This window comes from Tursiops truncatus, chromosome 7, assembly GCF_011762595.2.
Source record: "Tursiops truncatus isolate mTurTru1 chromosome 7, mTurTru1.mat.Y, whole genome shotgun sequence".
Lineage (NCBI taxonomy): Eukaryota > Metazoa > Chordata > Mammalia > Artiodactyla > Delphinidae > Tursiops > Tursiops truncatus.
The window spans coordinates 111,881,905-111,904,344 of record NC_047040.1 but is presented as its reverse complement, the minus strand read 5'-3'; the positions used below and the strand labels follow the sequence as shown (position 1 = coordinate 111,904,344).

Sequence of the window (22,440 nt, the reverse complement as noted above, 5' to 3'; positions counted from 1 at the left end):
TTGCCAACACTAGTTATTTTCTGGATTTTTTTTTTTTTTTTTTGAATTAAGGCTACCCTACTTGGCGTGAAGTGGTATTTCATTGTGGTTTGTTTTACACTTCACTAATGTTGAATGATGTTGAGCCTCTTTACCTGTGCTTGTTGTATATCTAGGAGAAACGTCTGTTCACGTCCTTTGCCCATTTTAAAATTGGGTTGTTTGTGTTTTGAGTTGTCTGGGTCCTTTACATATTCTGGATACTAGATTGTTATCAGTTATGTGATTTGAAGACATTTTTTTCCCAGTCTGGGTTTTGTTTTTCTTTGGTGCCCAGAAATTTTAAAATTTGATTAAGTATAATTTATCTGTTATTCTTTTGTTGCTTGTGCTTTTGATTTCATGTTCAAGAAATCATTGCCAAATCCAAGGTCAAGAGGATTACCCATTATGTTTTCTTCCTTAAGTCTTATATTTAGATCTTTGATCCATTTTAAGGTAGTTTCTTAATATGGTGTGGGGTAAGGGTTCACTTTATTTCTTTTGGTTATCCAGTTGTTCCAGTATCATCTGTTGGAAAGACTCTTCTTTTCTCAAGTTCTTAGCACCCTTGTCAAAAATCATTTGACTATAGATACTTAAGTTTGTTTGTAGACCCTCAGTTCTGCTCTGTTGGTCTCTGTGTCTGTCATTACGCCAGTCCCACACTGTTTTGAACACTGCAGCTTTGTGGTAAGTTTTGAAATCGATAAGTCCTTCAACTTTGTTTTTCTTTCTCAAGATTACTTTGGGTCCCTTGCATTTCCATATGACTTTCAGGTCTGGCTTTCCCATGTCTGCAAAAAAGGCCATTGGGGTTTTGTAGGGATTGTATTGAATCTGTAGATCCTGTTGGGGAGTACTGCCATCTTCAAAATATTAAGTCTTTCATTCCATAAATATGAGATACCTTTATATTTATTTAGGTCTTCTTTCGTTTCTCTTGAGCAGATTTTATAGTTTTATTGTTATCAGGGTTAATGCTGGTAACTCATAGAGTGAGTTAGGAAGTAGTTTCCTCCTATTCTGTCTTTGAAAGGGTTAGAGAATTGGTGTTAGTTCTTTTTTAAATGTTTGGTAGAATTCACCAGTTAAGCCATCTTGCCCTGGGTTTTTGTTGTTGTTGAGAGTTTTTTGGTTACTGATTCAACTCTTCACTTGTTTTAGGTCTATTCACATTTTCTATTTGTTCTTGAGGCAGGTAATTTCTATGTTTTTAGGAATTTATCCATTTCATCTAGGTTAGCTAATTTATTGGTGTACAGTTGTTCACAGTGTGGTCATAATTCTCTTTATTTCTATAGGATCAGTAGCAATGTCCCCACTTTTTCTTTCTGGTTTTAGTGATTTGCATCTTCTCTCTTTTTTTTTTTTTAGTTAATCTACCTAAAAGTTTGTCAATTTTATTGATGACATTTTTCAAAAAAACAACTTTTGGTTTTGTTGATTCTGTTGTTTTTCTATTTTCTATTTATCTCTGCTCTAATCTTTATTATTTCCTTCTTTCTAACTTTGGGTTTACTTTGTTCTTGTTTTTCCAGTTCCTCCAGGTGTAGTTAAGTTATTGATTTGAGATCTTCTTTTTTTACTGTGTGCATTTATAGATTTAAATTTCCCCCTTAGGACTGATTTTGCTGCATCTCATAAGCTTTGGTATGTTGTGTTTTTGTTTTCATTTGTCTCAAAGTATTAATTTCTCTTGTGATTTTTGTTTCTTTGACTGGTTGTTTAAGTGTGTGTTATTTAATTTCCACATATTTGTGAATTTTCCAGTTTTCCTTCTGTTGTTAATTCCTAGTTTCATTCCATTGTGGTCTGAGAAGATAATTTATATGATTTTACTTATTTCAATTTATTATTTTTTTTCTTTCTTTTTTCTTTTTGTGGTACGCGGGCCTCTCACTGTTGTGGCCTCCCCCGTTGCGGAGCACAGGCTCTGGACGCGCAGGCTCAGCGGCCATGGCTCACGGGCCCAACCGCTCCGCGGCATGTGGGAACTTCCCGGACCGGGGCACGAACCCGTGTCCCCTGCATCGGCAGGTGGACTCTCAGCCACTGCGCCACCAGGGAAGCCCCTATTTCAATTTATTGAGACTTGTGTTGTGGCCTAACATACTGCTTCTCCTGGAGGGTGTTGTTCTCTTTGTCCTTGAGAAGAGTGTGTCTTCTGCTCTTTTTGTGTAGAATGTCTCTACATGTCTGTTAGATCTGATTGGTTTATAATGTTGTTCTTTGCCTGAAATTTTGAGATACTACAGGGCCAGTATTCCAAGTCCAAATGAAAGAGCAAGGCTTTCCTAAGCTCTTTGATTTTGTCAGTCTTTGTGTCCACACGACCCATTCAGAAATATGCACCATACTGTCAGTCAACATCTGATTTCTGCAGACCTCATTAGCAACTAAAAATTGTTTTAAAAATCTTGAAAGTGTATTTCCATCTAGAAATTGCCTTTCTTTTTCTGTTGTCTCCCTTTTTTCCAGAGACTCCAGTAGGTAAAAATCATAGCACAAATCATTAATTATGGGGGCTTCCTCTGTTAACAGTACTCAAGAGTTTAAATTCCAATCTCACTACTGGCTGCAAAAAGCCAGGGAGTTGTGTCCAATGAATACATATCTATCTTTGTTGCTTTCTCTGATCAAGGTGATTTCTCTTTCATACAAGAAATTATAAGCATATGTTTTATATTAATTTTTATGTATACTTCTACATACAATAGCCACAAAATACAAAGCCACTTAAAGAAAGATTCTCCTTTTTTTCTTATTGCAAAATGAAAAAAAGCAGCAAATTCAGCATTTAGAGGGTTAAAATTACAGCTGCCAGGGGAGATCCCAGATGGAATGCAGCCCCTGCCCCTTCTGGGGCCTCACAGAGGCACTGCCAGGCTGAAGAAAAGACTATTTTCCTTCCAGTTTATCTAAAGCTTTTACTCCAGACCTGGGAATTGAATAACCTTTTTTTCTCCCTCTTGGAGGAGAGTGGAACACAAACTTTACATTTTTAACCGACCCAAGCCCATTTTTGGGAATGCTTGGGGCACTTTTCCTCTTACGTGGAGACAGAACAAAGACCACAGGGTTACCAGGGATGTGCTTTCCCCTCCGTCAGTCCAAGCAAGCTGGCTGCTGGGGTTGCATTTACTGTTTTCAAATACATTGGTAAATTTTATTTCTCACAGCTGACAGGTCAGCTTCTGTTTTATACTATGGGTGGTTCCATGGCCACCAGGGACCAAATATTCATCATGTCCCATCCCTTCATTCTTCCTTGTACCGAACAATGCTTTTGCAATATCTCAGTGACTCAGGGTTGTTCTAGAGAATCCCATTGCTGTCATCCCTGTGTCAGGGTCCCCAAGACCACCCCCAGTTTTAATGATATGCTAGCAGGCCTCACAATACTCTAGATATAGTCATACTTAGGGCTAAAGTTTATTACAGTGAAAGAATAGAAAGCAAAATCAACGATGGCATATGGGCAAAGTCTGGGAGAAACTAGACACAAGTTCTCTCCCAGTGGAGACCCACAGGGTGCACTTAGTTCCCCCAGCAAAGAGTTGTGACCACACATGTGAAGTGTTGTCTTCACATGCAAAGTGTGGAGACTCGTGCCCTGTGCTTTCACTGGGCAGGTCATGCAGGCATCTCTGCCTGGCACTTGAGTAAGTTTCAGGCCCCCCAGAAGGAAGCAGGTTTCAGCAGAGACCATGTTGTTTGTGCAAACAGTTTAGGCACAGGGATGCATTCTTGGCAGTGAGGGGATGGTGGGAGCCCTCACGAAATCCAGGTTCCCAGAGGCCAGCTGATGGCTGACTTGCAAACAGGCTGTCTAGGGACAGCAGTATCAGGCCTGCTCTGTCAGCTCTTTTCTTTACAGTACCATAATTAAAGTTTGTTAATTTCTCACACGGTTAAACATTTAGGTGGTTATTTTTTGTTTTTCTGTTCTAATAAAAATATGAGTGATGAATGTCTCTCTAATAACTTAAAATCATTTTGTTTTTTGGAGTGGGGCATAACTCCTAGAAATAGAGTAAATGTCTTTCCTGAGAATTTTTATATCTTTTACATCTTCTGATACATATTTATATATTTTGTCCTCCACTTAACCTTTTTAAAAATTTTAGTTCTCATCAGTAAATTTTTCATGGTATCTGTTGTATAGGTAGAAAAATATACTGCGGATTCTTTAAAATTATTATCTTCATTAATATGTAATACTTAAAAAAAAACATATATCAAGATTAGGAAATTCTAACTACTTATTGGCTCATCTGCTGTTTTTGATGCTCTGATAGGCCCTAGTTGTGATAATGTTGAAGAAGATATGAACTCTTCCACCCGAGGAGCTTCTGCCACAGTTTTGGAAGAGACACGGAAAGAAACAGCCCCAGTACAGCTCCCAGTTTCAGGGCCAGAGCTGGCCGCCATGATGAAGATTGGAACCAGGGTCATGAGAGGCGTGGACTGGAAATGGGGTGATCAGGTACTTAGAGATTTGACTTAAACACATTAGCCATATACGTTAGTCACCTTCTGCACATCCTGACTTGCATGCTGTGAGTAGGTGGAAACTGGAATAAATACCTATCTCATTCAAGGACATGTGTGATTGACAGGTGATGTAGTTGTTGATTTCCGGGCAGGTGAATAGAATCTCAAAACCAGTAGAGAGTAGCGGCGGCCTGCTTTAGGGCCCTTGAACAGGATCAAGTCTATGAGGAGTGGCGACTCTTTTCAGGAAACTCCTGGCATAGGCGCGACTTGAGGTGCAGCCCAGAACAAGTGTGAGAGGGGGCAGGAGAGGGTAATCCTCACCTGAATAATCATGTAGGGAAAGCTCTGACACTGCCTCTGTGAGCTCATGGCCGTGTGCCGGTAAGGCGTGCTGACCCAGTGGCTACAAGCACCTGCTTGGGTGGTGCCCATCTTTCCACTTCTCCCCCAGCACTTTGCTCCTGTGTCTCTGTCAGGTCGCCCCAAGTAGAGGCCGGGGGCTGGGCTCTGCGCCGGTGCTGGAGCCACTAGCTGAGGACAGCGCTCGCCCTTCTGTGACGTGGAGCGTTCTTGTCATGTCCAGGTTTTCTCAGCCTCACTCTTAAGCACATGCCTCCTGAGAATCATCTCAGAGATCAGAGTGACTGGAACAGCTAGCAGCATCCTAAAAACAGCTTCTCCTCATAGAAATGAGAGGTAGAGGTTCACTCTAAGATCTGGGGGAAAAATGAAGAACGAGAGGCAACGAGGAGATACTGGTGCTTGTTGGAGGTTCCTGACCTTGTGAAGCCCCAGGAGGGGTTGAGGGGCCAAGGAGCAGGGTGGCAGGACCAGGCTGGGAAGTCTGGTCTCTGCACTGGCTTAGAGAGCGTGCGAGCAGGTTCGTGCTGGTGTTCACTTTACAGTGATGATGTGAGCTGGGCATGTAGGTGGGTTTGGAGCCCCCTGTGGACTCGGGGGCTGTGTCCATTGCTGCAGCCATCTTCACAGGCAGTGTTCCTGTGACAGACAGGCCCGCACACCTTTAACCCGTCTCTGCTTTGGCTTCCTCAGGACGGACCTCCTCCTGGCCTCGGCCGCGTGATTGGTGAACTTGGAGAGGATGGCTGGATCAGGGTCCAGTGGGACACAGGCAGCACCAACTCTTACAGGATGGGGAAGGAGGGGAAGTACGACCTGAAGTTGGCGGAGCTTCCGGCCTCTACGCAGCCCTCGGCAGACGACTCGGACACGGAGGACGACTCCGGTGGGTGCCCGGGGGACCTGGCAAGCTGTGTGTTGGCTGCCCGTCCTTTCATCTGGGAGTGAGAGAGGTGCTCTGTAGGTCAGGCTTTCCCGGAAGGTCTAGTTGACAGGCCCCGGGTGATTTCTGAGGGACTTGACTCCCCATTTCGCCTCGGAGACAGTGGGGGGCGGCGGGGTGAGGCAGTGGGGGGCTTGCTGTGTCCTCTCCCCTGGTGGGCCTCCTGCTGTCCCTGAGCCTGTTCCTGGAGTTGCGGGCATTGCCTCACCGTGCCCTGAGCATGTGTTCTTCCTTCTTTCACCTTCCCCTCCCGAGGCCCTTCCCTCAGAATGTGGCACATAATGTGGAGTTAGTCAGTACTTTACTGCCTTAGAGAAAGTGAGGGTGAGAACTTAGAGTGACCTCAGAAAGTTAACCCTGTAAGGAGAGGTAAGGCTGTGGGAAGAGGGCTCCATGACACTTTTTGAGACGCATCTGAAAGACCCCGGGATGCCGATCTTGGCGAGACTGTCTAGGAGGCTGGCACTGATTCTTGGGGCTCAGGTGTCTGCTGTATGCATAGCATGGCAGGCTCCCAAGGTCACTGTTATGGTTAGGAGAGGAGACCCAAGAGGCTGAGCTCGCTAGAGAAGGGGTGGCGTGGAAGGTGGCAGAGGCTGTGTTCTGTGCCCATCGCATGTGCAGGCTGCTCCATGCATGTCAGATATAAATGGGTGACCCCTGTCTTGGGCATGTTAGGAGTAGTGTGCGGGAAGCTGTGTGGCCCTGCCTAGATAGTTGGTGCTGGTTTGTTACCACTGTATCTGACAGTGTCCAGGCCAGGTGTCCCTCCTCCCAGCTCTCTGCCTGGGGGCTTTGCTTGTGAAGTTGGGCCCTGAGCAGGGCAGGCCAAGTGACAGAGAGGTGGCCCAGTTGTGTCTTCCTCATCCAGAGGCCGATGGCCTGGACGTGTGAGCACCAGGCTCCGCCTCCTTGGAGGTGGCCACCTCATCTTCGTCGGGGCATAGCCAACTCAGCAGCAGCCGGCTTTTGACATTTGATAAGTTGGATCCTTGAAATCATTTTAGTGCTTCTGAGCTGTATGCTGAGATTGCTTTAAAAAATTTAACTGTAATTTAAAAGGCTTGTTTCCTTTGAGTAAGGTGGGGCCAGAGCTGATTAGGGTGAGCCCTTGTGCATCCTGAATTCCGTCTTTAATTGCAAAGAGCTGCTTCCCTTTCCACAGTAAGAAAAGAAGAATGTGATATTAAATCCCTTAAGTTACATGCAGGGACATTTTCCAGTTTATTTGGGAGTATAGTTCCTTATTTTGATTCTTTTTTTCAGAAGCTGAACAAATTGAAAGGAACATTCACCCCACTGCAGTGATGCTTACCAGCACTGTTAATTTACTGCAGACTCTTTGTCTTTCTGCTGGAGTCCATGCTGAAGTTATGCAGAGCGAAGCCGTCAAGACTCTGTGTGGGCTGCTGCGAATGTTGGTGGAGAGTGGCACGACAGACAAGACATGTATGCAGTGGACAGTTGTGGACCACAGAGTCAGAAGTGGGCTGTGGATTTGTCATGTGTTTGTGTGTGTGTGTGCATGTGTGGGTGTGTGGGTGTGTCAGTGTCATAGGGCTGCTGCTGTAACGAATTACCACAGACATGGTGTATTAGTTTGCTTGAGCTGCCACATCAAAGTACCACAGCCTGGCAGCCTCAGTAACAGAATTTATTTCTTCACAGTTCTGGAGGCTAGAAGTTCAAGATCAAGGTGTCAGCCGGGCAAATTCCTCCTGAGGACTGTGAGGGCAGGAAGGATCTGTTCCAGGCTCTCCCCTAATTTCTGACGGTTTGCTGGCAATCTTTGGCATTGCTTGGCTTGTAGATCTCTGCCCTCATTTTCACATGGCATTCTCCCTGTGTGTGTCTGTCTCCAAATTTCCCCTTTTTATAAGGACATCAGTTACGTTGGATTAAGGACGCACCCTAATCTAGTTTAACCTCATCTAAACCAATCACATCTGCCATGGCCCTGTTTCCAAATAAGGTCCCATTCTGAGATAGTAGGACTGAACACAGTTCAACCCTTCACAGTGGGTTAAAGCAACAACTTCATTCTCTCAGAATCCTGGATACCAGAAGTCCAAAATCAAGGTGCCGTCAGGCCTGTGCCCCCTCCCAACGCTCCAGGGGAGGGCCCCTCGTTTTCTCTTTGAGCTTTGGTAGCTCCAGTGTTCCTTGGCTTGTGGCCACATCGTTCCAGTTTCTGTCTCATCTTCACTTGGATGCCTCCTCTGTTCTTTTCTGCCTCTTGTAAGGGCTTTCATTGGATTTGGGGTTCACCCTAATGCAGTATAATGTCATCTCAATCCTTACCTTACTTACATCTGTGAAGAGTTTATTTCCAAATAAGGTCACGTCTGAGGTTCTGGGTGAATATGAATTTTGGGGGATACAATTCAGCCTACAAAAGTGTTCTGAGTATGTGAATGTGAGTATGTGTAAGTGGGGGAGAAGTTGAGGAAGTGAGTGGAGCAAACGTGTGTGTGTACATGTGAGTGTGAGTTTGAGTGAGACTGAGTGTGGATGTGGATCTGTGTGACTGGGTATGTGTGAGTGAGTGTGAGTGGCCGTGAGAGTGCGTATCTGAGACATGCTGGGGTGCGAGTGCCTGTGCATGTGTGTGGGTGTGACTGAGTATGGGAGAGAGCATGTCTGAAGGGTGGTGTCCCTGGAGGCCTGGAGGCCTGGAGAATAGGACGGCTGGTCCGTGGGAGCTGGGGAAGGGAAGCTGGTCCAGGATCTGAGCAGGTCACGTGGCGTGACCCCACCTCAGGGCCTCTGCCAGCCAGGAGGGCTCGGAAGCCCCAGGTGTCTGCTAGTGGAGACCCCGGGAGAAGCAGATAGGGTAATGCTCTCGGCAGAGTCAAGCTGGGTAAACTAAACCCTGTGAAAACCTCTTATTCTCATTCTACTATGGTAGCCTTCTTAAACTTGGATTGGAAATTTATGATGCAGATCAAATATAAACAAGCTCCTGGGGGGGATATTTAAAACATGTGAAATTTACAACCTATACCAGATGTCCTCCCACAGATAACTGCTATTGAATTGTGAATTGTTTTCCTACTGCTTAGAGACAGTAAGTAGATGAAATTCCTTAGCGAGTTTGAGTTGCTCTGTGTACCTTAGAGATTTTTAAAATCTACAGTGTTCCTTGAGCCAAGTCGCAGGTCCTCCTGTTGCTCTCACTTAGAATAATTGAAACTGTAATATATTTGGAAAGGAGCTTATTATTGAAAGTAATGTGATGTAGGTAAGTTAAAAGTTGGACTGGGCATTTATTTCTGGAAATGGGGTACCAAGCTGGTCTCTCTTGCTCTGGCAGCCTCCCCCAGCAGGCTGGTGAGCCGGGAGCAGCACAGGAGCTGGTGCACCCTGGGCTTCGTGCGCAGCATCGCCCTCACACCGCACATGTGTGCCGCCCTCAGCTCCCCGTCCTGGATCGCACTGCTCACGAAGGTCGTGGAGGGACACGCGCCTTTCACCGCCGCCTCGCTGCAGCGGCAGGTAACTGTGCTGCCAGACTGATCCCCGCTTAGCGTGAGTTTTGGGACTGTGGGAGCCCCATCAGAGGTGGCATTGAGCTGGCCGTCGTCATTAGGTGCCTGAGGGCAGAAAAGAACTGGAACTAACACAGTAGATTTTCTAGAGTTCAGAGGCTGAGGAAGTTGATTATTTTAAATTGATTCAGTTGTTAAGCCTTAGTTGAATTGCTTTTCTGTGAAGTGATAAATCCTACCAGCTGCTCTGATCTGCTTCATGGGAGTTGTGGTATAATTGTCTTGAGAAGAATTAAACTAAAAGGAATTATTTTTTAATTAAATGAATATCTGCATGTGTAATGTAGCTTATTTTTTAACCTCTGATAATCCATATCACTAATCAACCTGGATGTAATTATCTTGCTGTTAGAATCATGAATATTAGAATTTTCACATGATTAATTGTGTTACAGGAACAAAAAATAAAGTAAAACCTCCTAATCTGTCAGACAGTGGCTTTCTTTAATGCTCGCTGTTTTCAATTGCCCTTGTCAGATCTTAGCTGTACATTTACTGCAAGCAGTACTTCCTTCGTGGGACAAGACGGAAAGGGCAAGGGACATGGAGTGCCTTGTGGAGAAGCTGTTTGGTTTCCTGGGGCGCTTGCTCACCACCTGCTCTTCAGATGTCCCGTTCCTCAGAGGTGGGCAGCTCTCCCCCTTACCGGTGTCCTGGGTAAGCGAGCAGGGCGTCATGAGGCCCTCCTTCGCGTGTTTCCTGCAGAATCCACGCTGAGGAGGCGGAGGGCCCGGCCGCAGGCCTCCCTGACTGCCACACACAGCAGCACGTTGGCGGAGGAGGTGGTGGCGCTGCTCCGCACCCTGCACTCCCTGGGCCAGTGGAACGGACTCATCAACAAGTACATCAACTCGCAGCTGCACTCCGTCACCGCCGGCTGCGCGGGAAAGCCGGCAGAGGGGGTGGGTGCCGCACTGCCTTTTCACAGCTGCTAGTTTTTCTCTGTAGAATGCTGATTTAACTTTCAAATTACCTTTTTAAATGCTGTGTATTTTGTTCAAGGATGTATTTTAAAATATTTTTTACTGGAAAAAGTTATTGAGGAAACTAACATAAAAGTGAATTTGGCTTAATTGCAAGTGTGTAGGAGACAGGCAGCCCCTGGGCTCTCGTCTACAAGCTTGCTGTCTGTCTGCATTAGGCTCTGTTAGAGGACTACTTTCCTGACTCTGAGACCCCTGAGGTGGGGGGCCTCATGGCAGTCCTGGCTGTGATTGGAGGCATTGACGGTCGGTTGCGACTAGGGGGACAAGTCATGCATGATGAGTTTGGAGAAGGCACCGTGACTCGCATCACCCCGAAGGGCAAAATCACCGTGCAGTTCTCCGACATGCGGACGTGTCGCGTTTGCCCACTGAATCAGCTGAAGCCAGTAGGTGAACTTGTGTTTGGGTTACTAGGTAATGAGGCAAAGGGGTTTTTTATACTAGACCTGGGAAGAACTTGATTCTTGTAGTTTAGGTTGGCCTTCTAGGAAGCTACCCAACTTGAGGAAAACCATCTATCTTTTTCCCTTTGATTAACAGGGCCTGTCTCACAGGGTTGTATATAGATTAGTAGTTCATGTGTCTTATTTTAGCCTCAAAAGACATGAAAGGGCATTAGCAATTTAGAGGGTCTTGTGTAAGTATAAGTTAGTTTTATTTATTTCAAAATGTGAATTTATGAAATTTATTTTTTATTGAATGACTCAACTTTCAAAAAAACCTAAAAATGACTCCTTTAAAAAAAATGATCTTTTTTTCACGTTGAAAATGCTTAATGCCTATGTTGAGTGACACGACTTATGTAGCAGCTACTGTCGTCTTAAATCTGTGAATTAGGGATCCATAGGGAAAGTGAGTGATTTATATTACTTTGATATAACCCAAGTGCAATTTGCCTATATCTTTCAATAAAATGCTGTTTTTGATTATTATAAGAATATATGCATGTTGTAGAAAATTTGAAATGTATAGAAAATATCTAAGAAGTTAATAACTACCACCACGATGTAATCATTGTTTAACAAGTCAGTAAAGAAAAAATTAATTTAGGTTATATTTACTATATATGTAAGCCTTTATCTTGCCTTTGGGGTCGTCTTTTTAAAATTATTTTCAGATCTAGAAAGACTTATGAACATGTTTGTTACTTCAGAATTAAGACGCATAGTTATGATAACTTTCAGAACGTTCATTTGTCCTTCTCGTTGGACACACTTTGAAGGTTTCTGTGCTCCCTCTCCAGCTCCCTGCTGCGGCGTTCAGCGTCACCAACTTGCCCTTCACAGAGCCCATGCTCTCGGTCTGGGCTCAGCTGGTGAACCTTGCTGGTAGCAGATTGGAAAAACACAAAATAAAGAAGTCACCTAAACAGGGTTTTGCAGGTCAGTACGTGCCCTTCATGATGAAACAGCTACAGTCTTAACTAGTGTTGTTTGGACAGTGTTTGTTGTTTTGTCAGAGCAAGTTCTGTCACTGCTGAAGTCTTTGGGTTCAGATGGATGGCCACTGGTTGAGTGACGGTGGGTGTGTAGATGAGAGTGTGTGATGCAAAGAATGATGCCATGGCGGGGGTGGCACCTGAAGAACCCCAGGCCTCCCTACCTCCTGGTGCCAGCGTTATTCTGCGCACACTTTTTGAAGAGGAATCTGTGTTCTTTCCCCCTCCCCATTTACCCCCTGGCCTCTTTGCAACCGTACCTAGCAGGGCCTGTGTGTTTGGACCTGCCTCGCTTGGTGTCTGGATGCTGGCCACCCGTCAAAGACCAAGGCCACTCGTGCTGGAACTATTCCTCTTCCACTGCTCACTGGACTTTCCTTACATTGCCCCTCACATATTATTTGAGAGTTCTTCTCCCTGACTGTTGTTTGCACCTTGGAAATCCTTGTGGTTTCATCCATAACTTCTTGATCTTTCTGCCCACTCTTCTTGAGTTTTCTCACCCATTTTCCCCCATTCCTGTAATTGCTGCTGCAGCGTTTATGACGGTAAACACCTTTAACTCTGGATCTCCAGTTCACATCTCTGGCTAGAGGACCAGGTGCATGTAAACCACAGCATGTCAACAATTCAAGTAACTTTGTCCCTTAGCCAGCGTTTCCTGTCACAGTGAATAAAACTGTCTGCCAGGTATTCGAGCTTGGTGCCCCAGTGGCACCTCTGGCTCTTCCTGTGTCCTCCCATCCCACATTCCCGCGTCCCCATGCTGCCTTCCATGGCCTCCAGCATGTCCTGCTTTGGAACGCTGCTGCTGTGACTGTAGTGTAGCTCTCCTTGTGGTCTGCCTACCATCCTTGTGGTGGCTTCCCTAGTCTGTTCCTCAGTCCGCCCGTGGACATTACTGCAGTCATTTGTTTAGATAAGATTCTGTAGGGTGCGATGGTTTTGATGAGTTAGAGAACTGTATGCTGTGAGTATCTGACAAAAGTGTCTCATAGGCGTCTTGGGAAGACAAGGTGAAAGTATTTTATTTGTGATGTAGGTATCTGGTTGAAATTTCAGCAATTTGGGAAATATTTGATTATACTAGCAATAGCTAACATGGTTCTAACTGTGTTAAACCGTCTAATACTCGCCCCATCCCGAGGTAATGCATGGGGAGCGGGAAAGGGAGAAGACATAAGGGAGGTAGAGGATGCTTACCCACAATACTGGGAAAGGCAAGTCCTACGTTATGGACAGGCTTTGACATGGTCAGCTGAGTCCCTCAGGGCAGTGCCTTCCTCAAGGCTGTACAGCTGCTGAGGGGGAGAGCCCAAGCAGCGTGTTCCATTCCTGCTGAGTCCTTTTTTTTCCCCCACAGGACAAGTAGACTTGGACCTGCTGAGGTGCCAGCAGCTAAAACTGTACATTCTGAAGGCAGGCCGTGCTCTGCTTTCCCACCAGGACCAGCTCAGGCAGATCTTGTCTCAGCCAGCTGTTCAGGAGGCTGCAGCTACTCATACAGGTATCTTTTTAAGGAGCCCTTTTGAATCTGTCAGAAAGGCAGATACTCCAATAGGAAACAGGCAAGGAACATGAACAGGCAGTGCATAAAAGGGGAGGTACAGATGGCTTCTACATGTACAAGGAAGATGTGCAACCTGGCTAGTAACTGATGAAAAGTGATAGAGCCTGAGGGGATTTGGTGGGGGGGAGGGAGAACAGTGCTCTGCTGCCTCACTATTTAAAGTGCGGCCCAAGGACCAGTAGCATTGATGGCACATAGGAACGTGTAGAAATGTGGACTCTCAGGCCGCACCCCAGAGCTAAGAAATCAGGATCTGCATTTTTTACAAGGCCCTAAGGTGGTTCGTATGCACGTAAAGTGGCACTGCTCTAACACTTTGCTAGTGAGAATTTAAGTTGGTACAACCATTTAATGGGCATTTGAGGAAATCTTAGACTTCAAAATGCATACACACACATATCTGTATCTGTATATCCATTGATTAGCAAGTCATCCTGTGGGGATTTATCACATGAAAAGCCGTGGAGATACGTGTTTACAGATGCTCATTATGGCTTTTTTGTTGGTGTTGTTTTTGTGATGAAAACTGGAGACACCTAAATGCCCATTATTAGGTGGGGTACCCATGCAGTGGAGTACCATGACGTCATTCACAGTGATGATATATATATATATGTTAATGCCATGGAAACTTGAAAATGATAAACAAAAAAGCTCATTGCTATGTATATCTGTTTGTAGATTTGCCGTAGATTCATCTGCTTACCAAAATAGTGACAGTAGAATTTCAGCTGACTTTATTTTCTGTGTACTCTTCTGTATTACCTCAACTTTCTGGAATGAGTTCATATGACTTTGAATAGAAAAAAACCAAAGCTATGAAATATTTTTTGATTACCTATTATTGAAAGACATTGTGTTAAATATTATGGGGAACAAGATAGTCCTTGTTTATGATTTTTTTACTCTCTGGGGTGAGGGTGGGGATAGAAAATGGACGCAGATGGCTCTGTCCAAGGTACGGGCCTGTGTGCTGTAAGACATGTGAGCACAGGTTCACAGGCGTCTGGGGGATGCTGGCAGCTGAGGGCTGGGGAGAGCAGCCTCGGAAGTGTGTGGCAGACCCTGGGTGCAGGCTACTGAGGCGTCTCCGTCCCGCGGGAGGAGACTGTAGGAGCCCAGGCATAAGCAGTAAGTATGTGGGTACTGAGCTTTGTAAGGAGCTCAGGGTTTATCGAGGACTGTGGGGCTAAAGCTGGAGAGGTTAGTTGAAGTCATGTGGTAGAGTGCCCTGACTACCAGAATGAGAGGTAAGGCTGACTGGAAAAGCTGTGGCAGCGCCTGTCATGACAAGGATTGATGTTGAGGAAGATAAATATATACGCTAGTGAGTTATAGGAGTATTTGAAACAGGAGATCATGGATATGGGGGCAATTGTGTCAAGTGATAAGGTGTCTTCCAGGGGAAGGCATGAAAAATGGAAAGAAGGAATCAGTAGACACTGTGATGGTGTAGTCTTTTAGATGATATCTTTTTGGAAAACTAGCGAAAAGTCAAAGATGGCTGACGTTTCAAGCTTGAGTTATAGGGAGGATAGGGAGGAGGACTGTTGACAAAAATTAGAAAAGCCCAGTGGAGTGTGGGGTGTTGCGTTTTGTTTCCTAGACTTCAGAGGGCATCATGGAGGTAAATCTAATGGAAGTGCAGATTCGTTCCGTATTAGACATTAGGGACCCTGAAGACAATCCACAGTTGTATTAGAAGATCAGGAAGCAGAGCCCAGGGAATTGGATTGGCTGTTCTGTGGTCACCCCGATGTGGAGCTATGGCAGCGGTGAATCCGGATTACCTTCCCACGCTTGGGGCAGATCAAGGGCTCCAGATGGAGCTGTCTAGAGCAGGGCTTAAAAAATCCACCACAGCCACCTGTTTTATAAAGTTTTATGGGAACATAGCTGCACCTGCTTGTTTACATGTCATCTCTGGCCGCTTTCACACTTCAGTGGCAGAGTTGAGTAGTTGTGACAGTAGTTGTGGTCGGTAAGCCTAAACTGTTGACTCTCTGGCACTTCAAGACGATTTACAATCTCTGGTCTTAGATGATTAGTTGAAATTGTAACCAAACCTGGCTATCAGTGGTCCCAGGGCAAACAAGAAGTGCCAGACACCTCACCCGAAGCTGCTCAGATTACAACAAAAGACATCACCCTGACCACACGTCATATTTGGGATTGGTGTCAGTTTATAGTCTGAACAAGCGTTAACAGAAAAACCAGGGCTAGAGATACAGACTTGGGAGTGTTCATAGAAGGGGTTTCTGGAGTGCTGAGTGAGCACCAAGATGGAGAAGGTTAAGAACTGGACCAAGGGCAGGAATCTGGGAGGTAGCTTTGGTTGGCTCTGAAGGCACAGACAGATGAACTAAAGAAGGACCGAGGCCAAAAAGCAGGGAGTGGAAAAAGCCTTGAAGATTTTGGTTATCTGATGCTTGATGAGGTAGAAATCATACCTGGTTTAACATGCTCAATGCACTATCTTTTGTAGTAAGGAGATGTTTGCTGTTGGAAATACAGTGTCATCCATATTTTGTTTTTAAATTCAGATGATGGAGCAGCCTCATCCCCTGACCTTGGGGACATGTCTCCTGAAGGGCCACAGCCCCCAATGATCCTCTTGCAGCAGTTACTGGCCTCGGCCACCCAGCCGTCTCCAGTGAAGGCCATATTTGACAAACAGGAGCTTGAGGTACAGTCAGTAGCCTTGGCAATTCTAATCCAGTGCATTAGATTGTGGACAACTTTCTTTTCCTAGATGTGTATTTTCTTAAGGATATAGTCTGAATTTTAAATGATATGCCAAAGTAATTCTTATGACTAGGTTTTAACCATGATTGTCATAGAATATTACAATACTAGTTAGAGAATGAATGAGTTAAAGTTTAATCTTATTTAAAGTTTCTGTGAATTATTTGTAAAAATTAACTAGATTCAGCATTTGGTGTTAATGCTCAAATATTCATGGAGGGGTCTTTTTCCAGGAAATATTATTATTGAAAGAGCCCCATTAGACCTAGGAATATGGTGCTTGCTTATTTGTTTCACTCACGCCAAAGCCTGTCTTGAGCATGCCTTGTTGCTGCCAGGCTCTCAACCAACACCCTGTTTTGGAGCATGTGCACTGCACTGCATATTCAGGGGTGGGGCTGTGGGCATGCTCCTATAGAAGAGACTGACATCTGGCCAGGTCTAAGCATGATGGGAACTTTCACGGCCCACCACGTGGAGGACTAGGTATTTTAAAAAATACTTCTTGCTTTGTACTACATCAAAAATTCTGGACAAAATATCAAAGAAAAAACTAAAACCTTGGGGGCTTCCCTGGTGGCGCACTGGTTAGGAATTCACCTGCCAATGTAGGGGACACGGGTTCAAGCCCTGGTCTGGGAAGATCCCACATGCTGCGGAGCAACTAAGCCCGGGCACCACAACTACTGAGCCTGCGCTCTAGAGTCTGTGAGCCGCAACTACTGAGCTCGCGTGCTGCAGCTACTGAAGCCTGTGTGCTTAGAGCCCATGCTCCGCAACAGGAGAAGCCACTGCAATGAGAAGCCCACGTATTGCAACTGAGAGTAGCCCCCACTTGCTGCAAGTAGAGAAATCCCGCGTGCAGCAGCGAAGACCCAGCACAGCCAAAAATAAATAAATAATTTTTAAAAAACGCACACAAAAACCAAAACCGTGAGTGCTCAATTTGGCAGGCAGAAAATACTGTAGTAGAAATCTTCAGAGACTAAGACCCTGTGGGGAGCCAGGATCCAGAGTGAGCTAGGAAGCTGGTGGGGGGCAAAGGGAGAAGGCAGGAAATGTTGGGCACAGGGGCAGCAGGAGAGGAGGGTGCCGGGCCTTCTCCAAGTGGGCCTGAATGCCAGCTACTCCTTAGGTCTGAAAACTTGAGATGGGAGATCAGGTTAAAGTTGCTGCAAGGCTGTGTTGCCAGTCACCTATCAGATAAAAACAGGACACTGAGCAATGAAGAGGATGTTGGGCAGATGCACCCCCGAGCCATGCTGGGAGGTGCCCAGTGTTATGGGGAAAGATAAGACTCGAGGAAACAAGGAGACCTAGAGTTGTCCTTTAAGAACCGGGAAGGGCTACTGTACCAGAGAGAGAGCGTCCATTGCTTTGTCTCCATTGATTCTGATGGAAATTCAGCTGACATTCTTATTGTTCTGTATGAAATGTCTTTCATTTCCTCTGGCTGCATTTAATACTTTCTGTTTTCCTTTTGTTTTCTGCAATTTGACTAAGGATGCTTATGGTGTAGGTGGTTTTTCCCCCTTATCCTCCTTGGGGTTTGCTTAAGTTACTTGTATCTCTGACTTGATGTTTTTTTTCCCCCCACCAAATTTGGAAACTATTGACTATGATATTTTTTCCTGTCCCACTCTCTTTTGTTCTTTTCTAAGATTATTGCTGTAGTCTGCTAGATTATTAGTGAGTTTCTGTTATTTTTAAGTCTCTTGGTTAAATGGCTTGGTTAACTGTACTGAACTGTTTTAAAGGTCAGGGTGTGCTGCTTTATTGGGTCTCATCTGCTGTGAGCCACCCAAGAAATCCTTTATTTTATATTTTCAGATCTCATATTTCCATTTTGTTCGTATTTTATAGTTTTATCGTTCTTGACAGTTCCCATCTCTTCACCCTTTATACCTGTCTTTTACTGTATATTTTAAAACATATTTCTGATTGTTACGTTAAATTTCTTATTTGCTAATTCTAATGCCTAGGCCACTTGTTGGTCTGCTACCATTGGCAGTTTTTCTTCTGATTATCGATTCTGCTTCTTTACATATCTAAAAAAATTTTATTGTATTCTGGATGTTTTGGATATTATGTCGTATGGGCTCTGGGTCTGTCACTTTCCTCTGGAGAATGTGGAATTTTATTTTTGTAGATGGTTCAGTACCTGGTAGTTTTCCTCAGTCTAAGGAGGCTTGGTTCTCGACTTTTTGGTGATGATTTATTTTTGTTTTGCCCTTAGTCCTGGTTCCTGGTCTCTTAATTCTGTGGGATTTAGAATCTCTTTGAGGTTTCAGTGGAGACCTTTACATCTTGAGCAACGTGCTGAAACTTGGTTGGACTGGGATGTCACACCGTCTCCCTAGCGCTGGGCCTTCCAGCAGTTTCTTTTGGCTGGGTTCTTGAGTCTCACACACGCTTAGTTTTGCCGTCAGCCAAAGATTTGAGTGTAGACCACATGTGCATTTTGTGGTTCTCCCTCACGTCTACTTGCTCTGGCAAGCCGCAGTCCAGTGACAGTGCCCCTCTTAGCAGCTTGCCTGTGGGCTTCCCTGTGGCCAAGGTTGCACCTGTTCCTGTTTTCTCCGGGACCTTCAAACAGTTTTAAAAAATATTTTGTCCAGAATTCATAATTATTATCACGGCAGAGGCTTAGTCCAGTCCCCTCTCCATTACCAGAACCAGAATCCCTAGCTCGATCTGGTTCTGAATTGTAAGCTTTTAGGAAGCCTGTCACTTCCCAGTTATTCGGACTTCACAGCAAAACCCTAGGCTTTTGACACTTCCTAAGCACTGGAAGGCCCAAGGGTGTCTTCTGTTTCTTCCGAATGCCTTCCGACGTGTTCAGTTAAAAAAAAAAGAGCAAGTCTCAGTGCTGTGAGAACAACTGAAGAGAAGGGAAAGAGAGCTGCAAGTGGACAAGGGAGAGGGCTCCCTGTCTGGAGGCAGGCAGTTCCCAGCTTCAGGCCACAGTGATGCATGTATTCATTGATGCATTGCAGTTTGTTACCCAGTATTCTTTATTTCCCTCATTTTTTTTTTTATACCATGTTTAACCCCCAGAGTGGCTTTTCTGCCTTTGAATAGTTGGGAGTTGATTTGGTGACACACGAGAGGGTCCTGTGCCATCTCTGACCTGCGTGCAGAGGGAAGAAAGCGGGAGGCTGTGGGCACTGACCTGTCATGTGGAAGGGTGGGGGTCCCTTTCTCCCACCCCATCAGGCCTCTCACCTGTGTTCGCTCGCTTAGCGTTCAGGGCTGCTGTGAAGTTTCCTCAGTGGACATCGATAATTAGCTCATTTACTAGGTAGACTCTGTGTGTACTGAAGCAGGAGTTATTTGACTATTGAATCTTTCCTCTGCATTTGACTATGGAAGTTGTCTTTGTTGTTTTTAAACATGTTTTATCCATTCATTTAAAAATACACATGTAAGCCAGGGCTTTCTATAGTTTTGTACTGCAGTTCATAGTAGTAGTCTGTACTTTCCATTTCCCTAGACTTCTTAGTCCCCTGATTTACAAACCCCATTTGCCCAGGCTGCCGCGTTGGCCGTGTGTCAGTGTTTGGCTGTGGAGTCTACTCACCCGTTGAGCCCTGTGTTTGAAGACTGCAGCTCCAGTGAGGCCACGACGCCTGTTCCTGTGCAGCATGTTCGCCCAGTTAGAGCGAAGAAGCACAAGCAGTCTCCTGGTCCCGCTCTGCCTATTGTGGTTCAGCTCATGGAAATGGGATTTCCTAGAAGGAACATAGAGTTTGCACTGAAGTCACTCACTGGCGCCTCTGGGAATGCTGCTGGCTTGCCAGGTACTGGGTTTTCCTTGTGGGTGTTGGACTTAACGCGCCCACGCATTTGTTTGTAGGCTTCCCTTGAAATACTAACGTCAGAGGCCCCTCGGGAGGCAGGCGCTGTGGTCCTCACTGTGGTTATGCTGTGTGTGCTTGCTCCTAGGCGTGGAAGCCTTGGTTGGGTGGCTGCTGGACCATGCTGACGTGCAGGTCACGGATCTCTCGGATGCAGACACGGGGTCTGAGGAGTGTTCAGACGAGGAGGTGGTGGAGGATGTGGATGCTACGGCCTATGCTGTGGTCAGTGCTCCCCTCGTGCCATCTGTCCTGAGCTCTGGATTCCTCTGCACCACTGCTGGGCATGAGGCAAAGCTACGAAGTGCTGCCTGGGTTTTCTGTCTCTTAACTACTTTTAGCTTTAAGACAGACCCTTGTTCCAACATCTAATGATGTCGGGTAGCCATTAGAGGAGCTCTTAATAAAAAATCATTATTTATGCGACACGTTGACTTCTGAGCCAGTTGTTTTATGGGATTAATTTGGATATGGCTCAGAAATTTTCTGTACTTTCAGCTTTTGAGATTTATCCTGCTTACATCCTGTTGCTATTAGTCTCTTTTAAATGAAGAATTTCATAGTGAAAACATAGAATAATATTTTATACTTTTTTTTAATATTATCGATTTCACAAACTACTTTCTTTTTAAGTAGGTTTATCGGTTCACCATTTAAAAAAAATGTATTTATCTTTTGTAGTCTACTGGTGCTGTTGTAACAGAGAGCCAGACGTACAAAAAGCGAGCTGATTTCTTGAGTAATGATGATTATGCTGTGTATGTGAGAGAGAATATTCAGGTGAGTAATTGTCTTAGGCTGGAACTTTGTTTAGGTTTTCATTCAGCAAATGTCTGAGCATCTCAGAAAGTTGGAGAGGGAGGGTGCAGCACCCAGCAGGGGAGGCCGCTGTGGCTGGAGCAGAGGACGGAGGAGCAGAAGATGAGCAAGGGGGGCGGGGGGACCAGAGGCAGAGAGCAAGAGGTGGCTTGTCCACAGTGACGTGGCACACAGCCCTGTGCTTCTCGATTACCCCCATTTTGGACACTTTTACAATCTGTTTTTGCTTTCTTTTAAAAAAAATATTATTTAAAAAAAAATTATTCTCATTGCCATCTAATTTTAAACATTTAGTTATGCTCTTTATGTAGTCCTTTTTAACCTTAAATCCTTTCTTTTCCTGTTTTAATTCTTTTGTTCTAGTTAGTATACTTCTGGGAAAATCCCAAAAATCATCTCATTTCTCCTATAAATTTGTCAACAGTATGTATCCCTAATAGATAGAGGATTTTATTTTTAACATAACGACATTACTGTTACCTCGCATTGCCTAACAGAATAAACAATAATTCCTTACTATCATCTTACATATAATGCTTGCTCAGATTTTCCCAATTTTCTCAAAAATGGCTTGTTATAGTCATTTTTAAAGAGTTGGATACGAGTAAGATCACGCATCTTACATTTGGGTGATGTGTCTTTTTACCCTGGAACAGTTTCTCCCTCTTTTTTCCCTTTTCATGCCATTTATTTGTGGCTAAAATTACGTTGGCCCTCATCTTCCTCCCTCTCCTCTGCATCTCCTGTAAAGTCAAAGTGAGGGCTGGAGGGTGAGTGGACTCGGGCTGCATCTTAGGAAAGAATGTATCGTATGGACCAACGTGCAGCATCACTTGTTGTCTACGCCATCCATTCTCTATTAATTGTCCATCTTGGTGCTTCAGTAGCCATTGATGTCATTATCTAGACCCATCAAGAAGGGTCCCACAATAGTGATTTTCTAAGTTCGTCATCCCTTCCAAATTTATTAGCTGGAGTTCTGTTCGTTGAAGAAAACGTTCTTATCAACTCTGGTTGATAAACTACAATATAGTTTGTATACACAGAAAAGGCAGAATAAATGGTTGTTTTTTGTTTGTTTGCTTGTGTTATCAATTTTCAGAGTGGTGAATTGGTGCCCTGGTACTTAAAAAGATGACCAAGAACCTTTATTTTGCTTATTATCATTATGATGAATTTATTGGCTGTTATGGATTTGATGTGTTTCAGCCATTTTCCTTTTGGTCAGGTTGTTCTTTTGAGGGACCCTGTTAATCTTTGATAGCTCCCTTGCTTGATGACACAAGTTGGTCCAAATTCATCTTGTATATTTCCTGCCCCAGACATCGAACTAGGCAGTTTTCTAAAGAGCCCTGGTTCCTTTTAGTGTAAAATGATTTTGAGAGCATGCTGGTGGGTAGAGGAAATTTTTCTTAGGACTAGAGTAATACTACTTAAAATTGATCATTTCACCTATATACTGTACTGGATTTTTAACTTAATTCTAGGTGGGAATGATGGTTAGATGCTGTCGAACATATGAAGAAGTGTGTGAAGGAGATGTGGGCAAAGTTATCAAGTTGGATAGAGATGGATTACATGACCTCAATGTGCAGTGTGACTGGCAGCAGAAAGGAGGCACCTACTGGGTTAGGTATATTCATGTGGAACTTATAG

General features: G+C 44.7%; 1 protein-coding gene across 12 annotated transcripts in view; it reads left to right on the top strand.

The window, feature by feature from the left end:
• The window catches only part of HERC2 (HECT and RLD domain containing E3 ubiquitin protein ligase 2), a 230,744-nt gene that overhangs the window by 101,400 nt on the left and 106,904 nt on the right, over nt 1–22,440 (top strand). For 9 of the 12 annotated variants that reach the window (XR_012333188.1, XM_073807856.1, XM_019931803.3 and 6 more), the window contains 14 exons: nt 4,320–4,507; nt 5,572–5,764; nt 7,088–7,306; nt 9,135–9,316; nt 9,847–9,994; nt 10,075–10,271; nt 10,511–10,741; nt 11,599–11,737; nt 13,157–13,300; nt 15,907–16,049; nt 19,641–19,908; nt 20,054–20,190; nt 20,647–20,745; nt 22,272–22,440. Coding sequence is in view for 11 of the 12 variants with exons in the window: in XM_073807856.1 (XP_073663957.1) it covers nt 4,320–4,507; nt 5,572–5,764; nt 7,088–7,306; nt 9,135–9,316; nt 9,847–9,994; nt 10,075–10,271; nt 10,511–10,741; nt 11,599–11,737; nt 13,157–13,300; nt 15,907–16,049; nt 19,641–19,908; nt 20,054–20,190; nt 20,647–20,745; nt 22,272–22,440 (2,457 nt within the window). In the remaining variant the exon portion in view is untranslated. The remainder of the gene's footprint in view (nt 1–4,319; nt 4,508–5,571; nt 5,765–7,087; nt 7,307–9,134; nt 9,317–9,846; nt 9,995–10,074; nt 10,272–10,510; nt 10,742–11,598; nt 11,738–13,156; nt 13,301–15,906; nt 16,050–19,640; nt 19,909–20,053; nt 20,191–20,646; nt 20,746–22,271) is intronic. The other 3 variants (XM_019931800.3, XM_019931798.3, XM_019931795.3) reach the window with 2 other exon arrangements.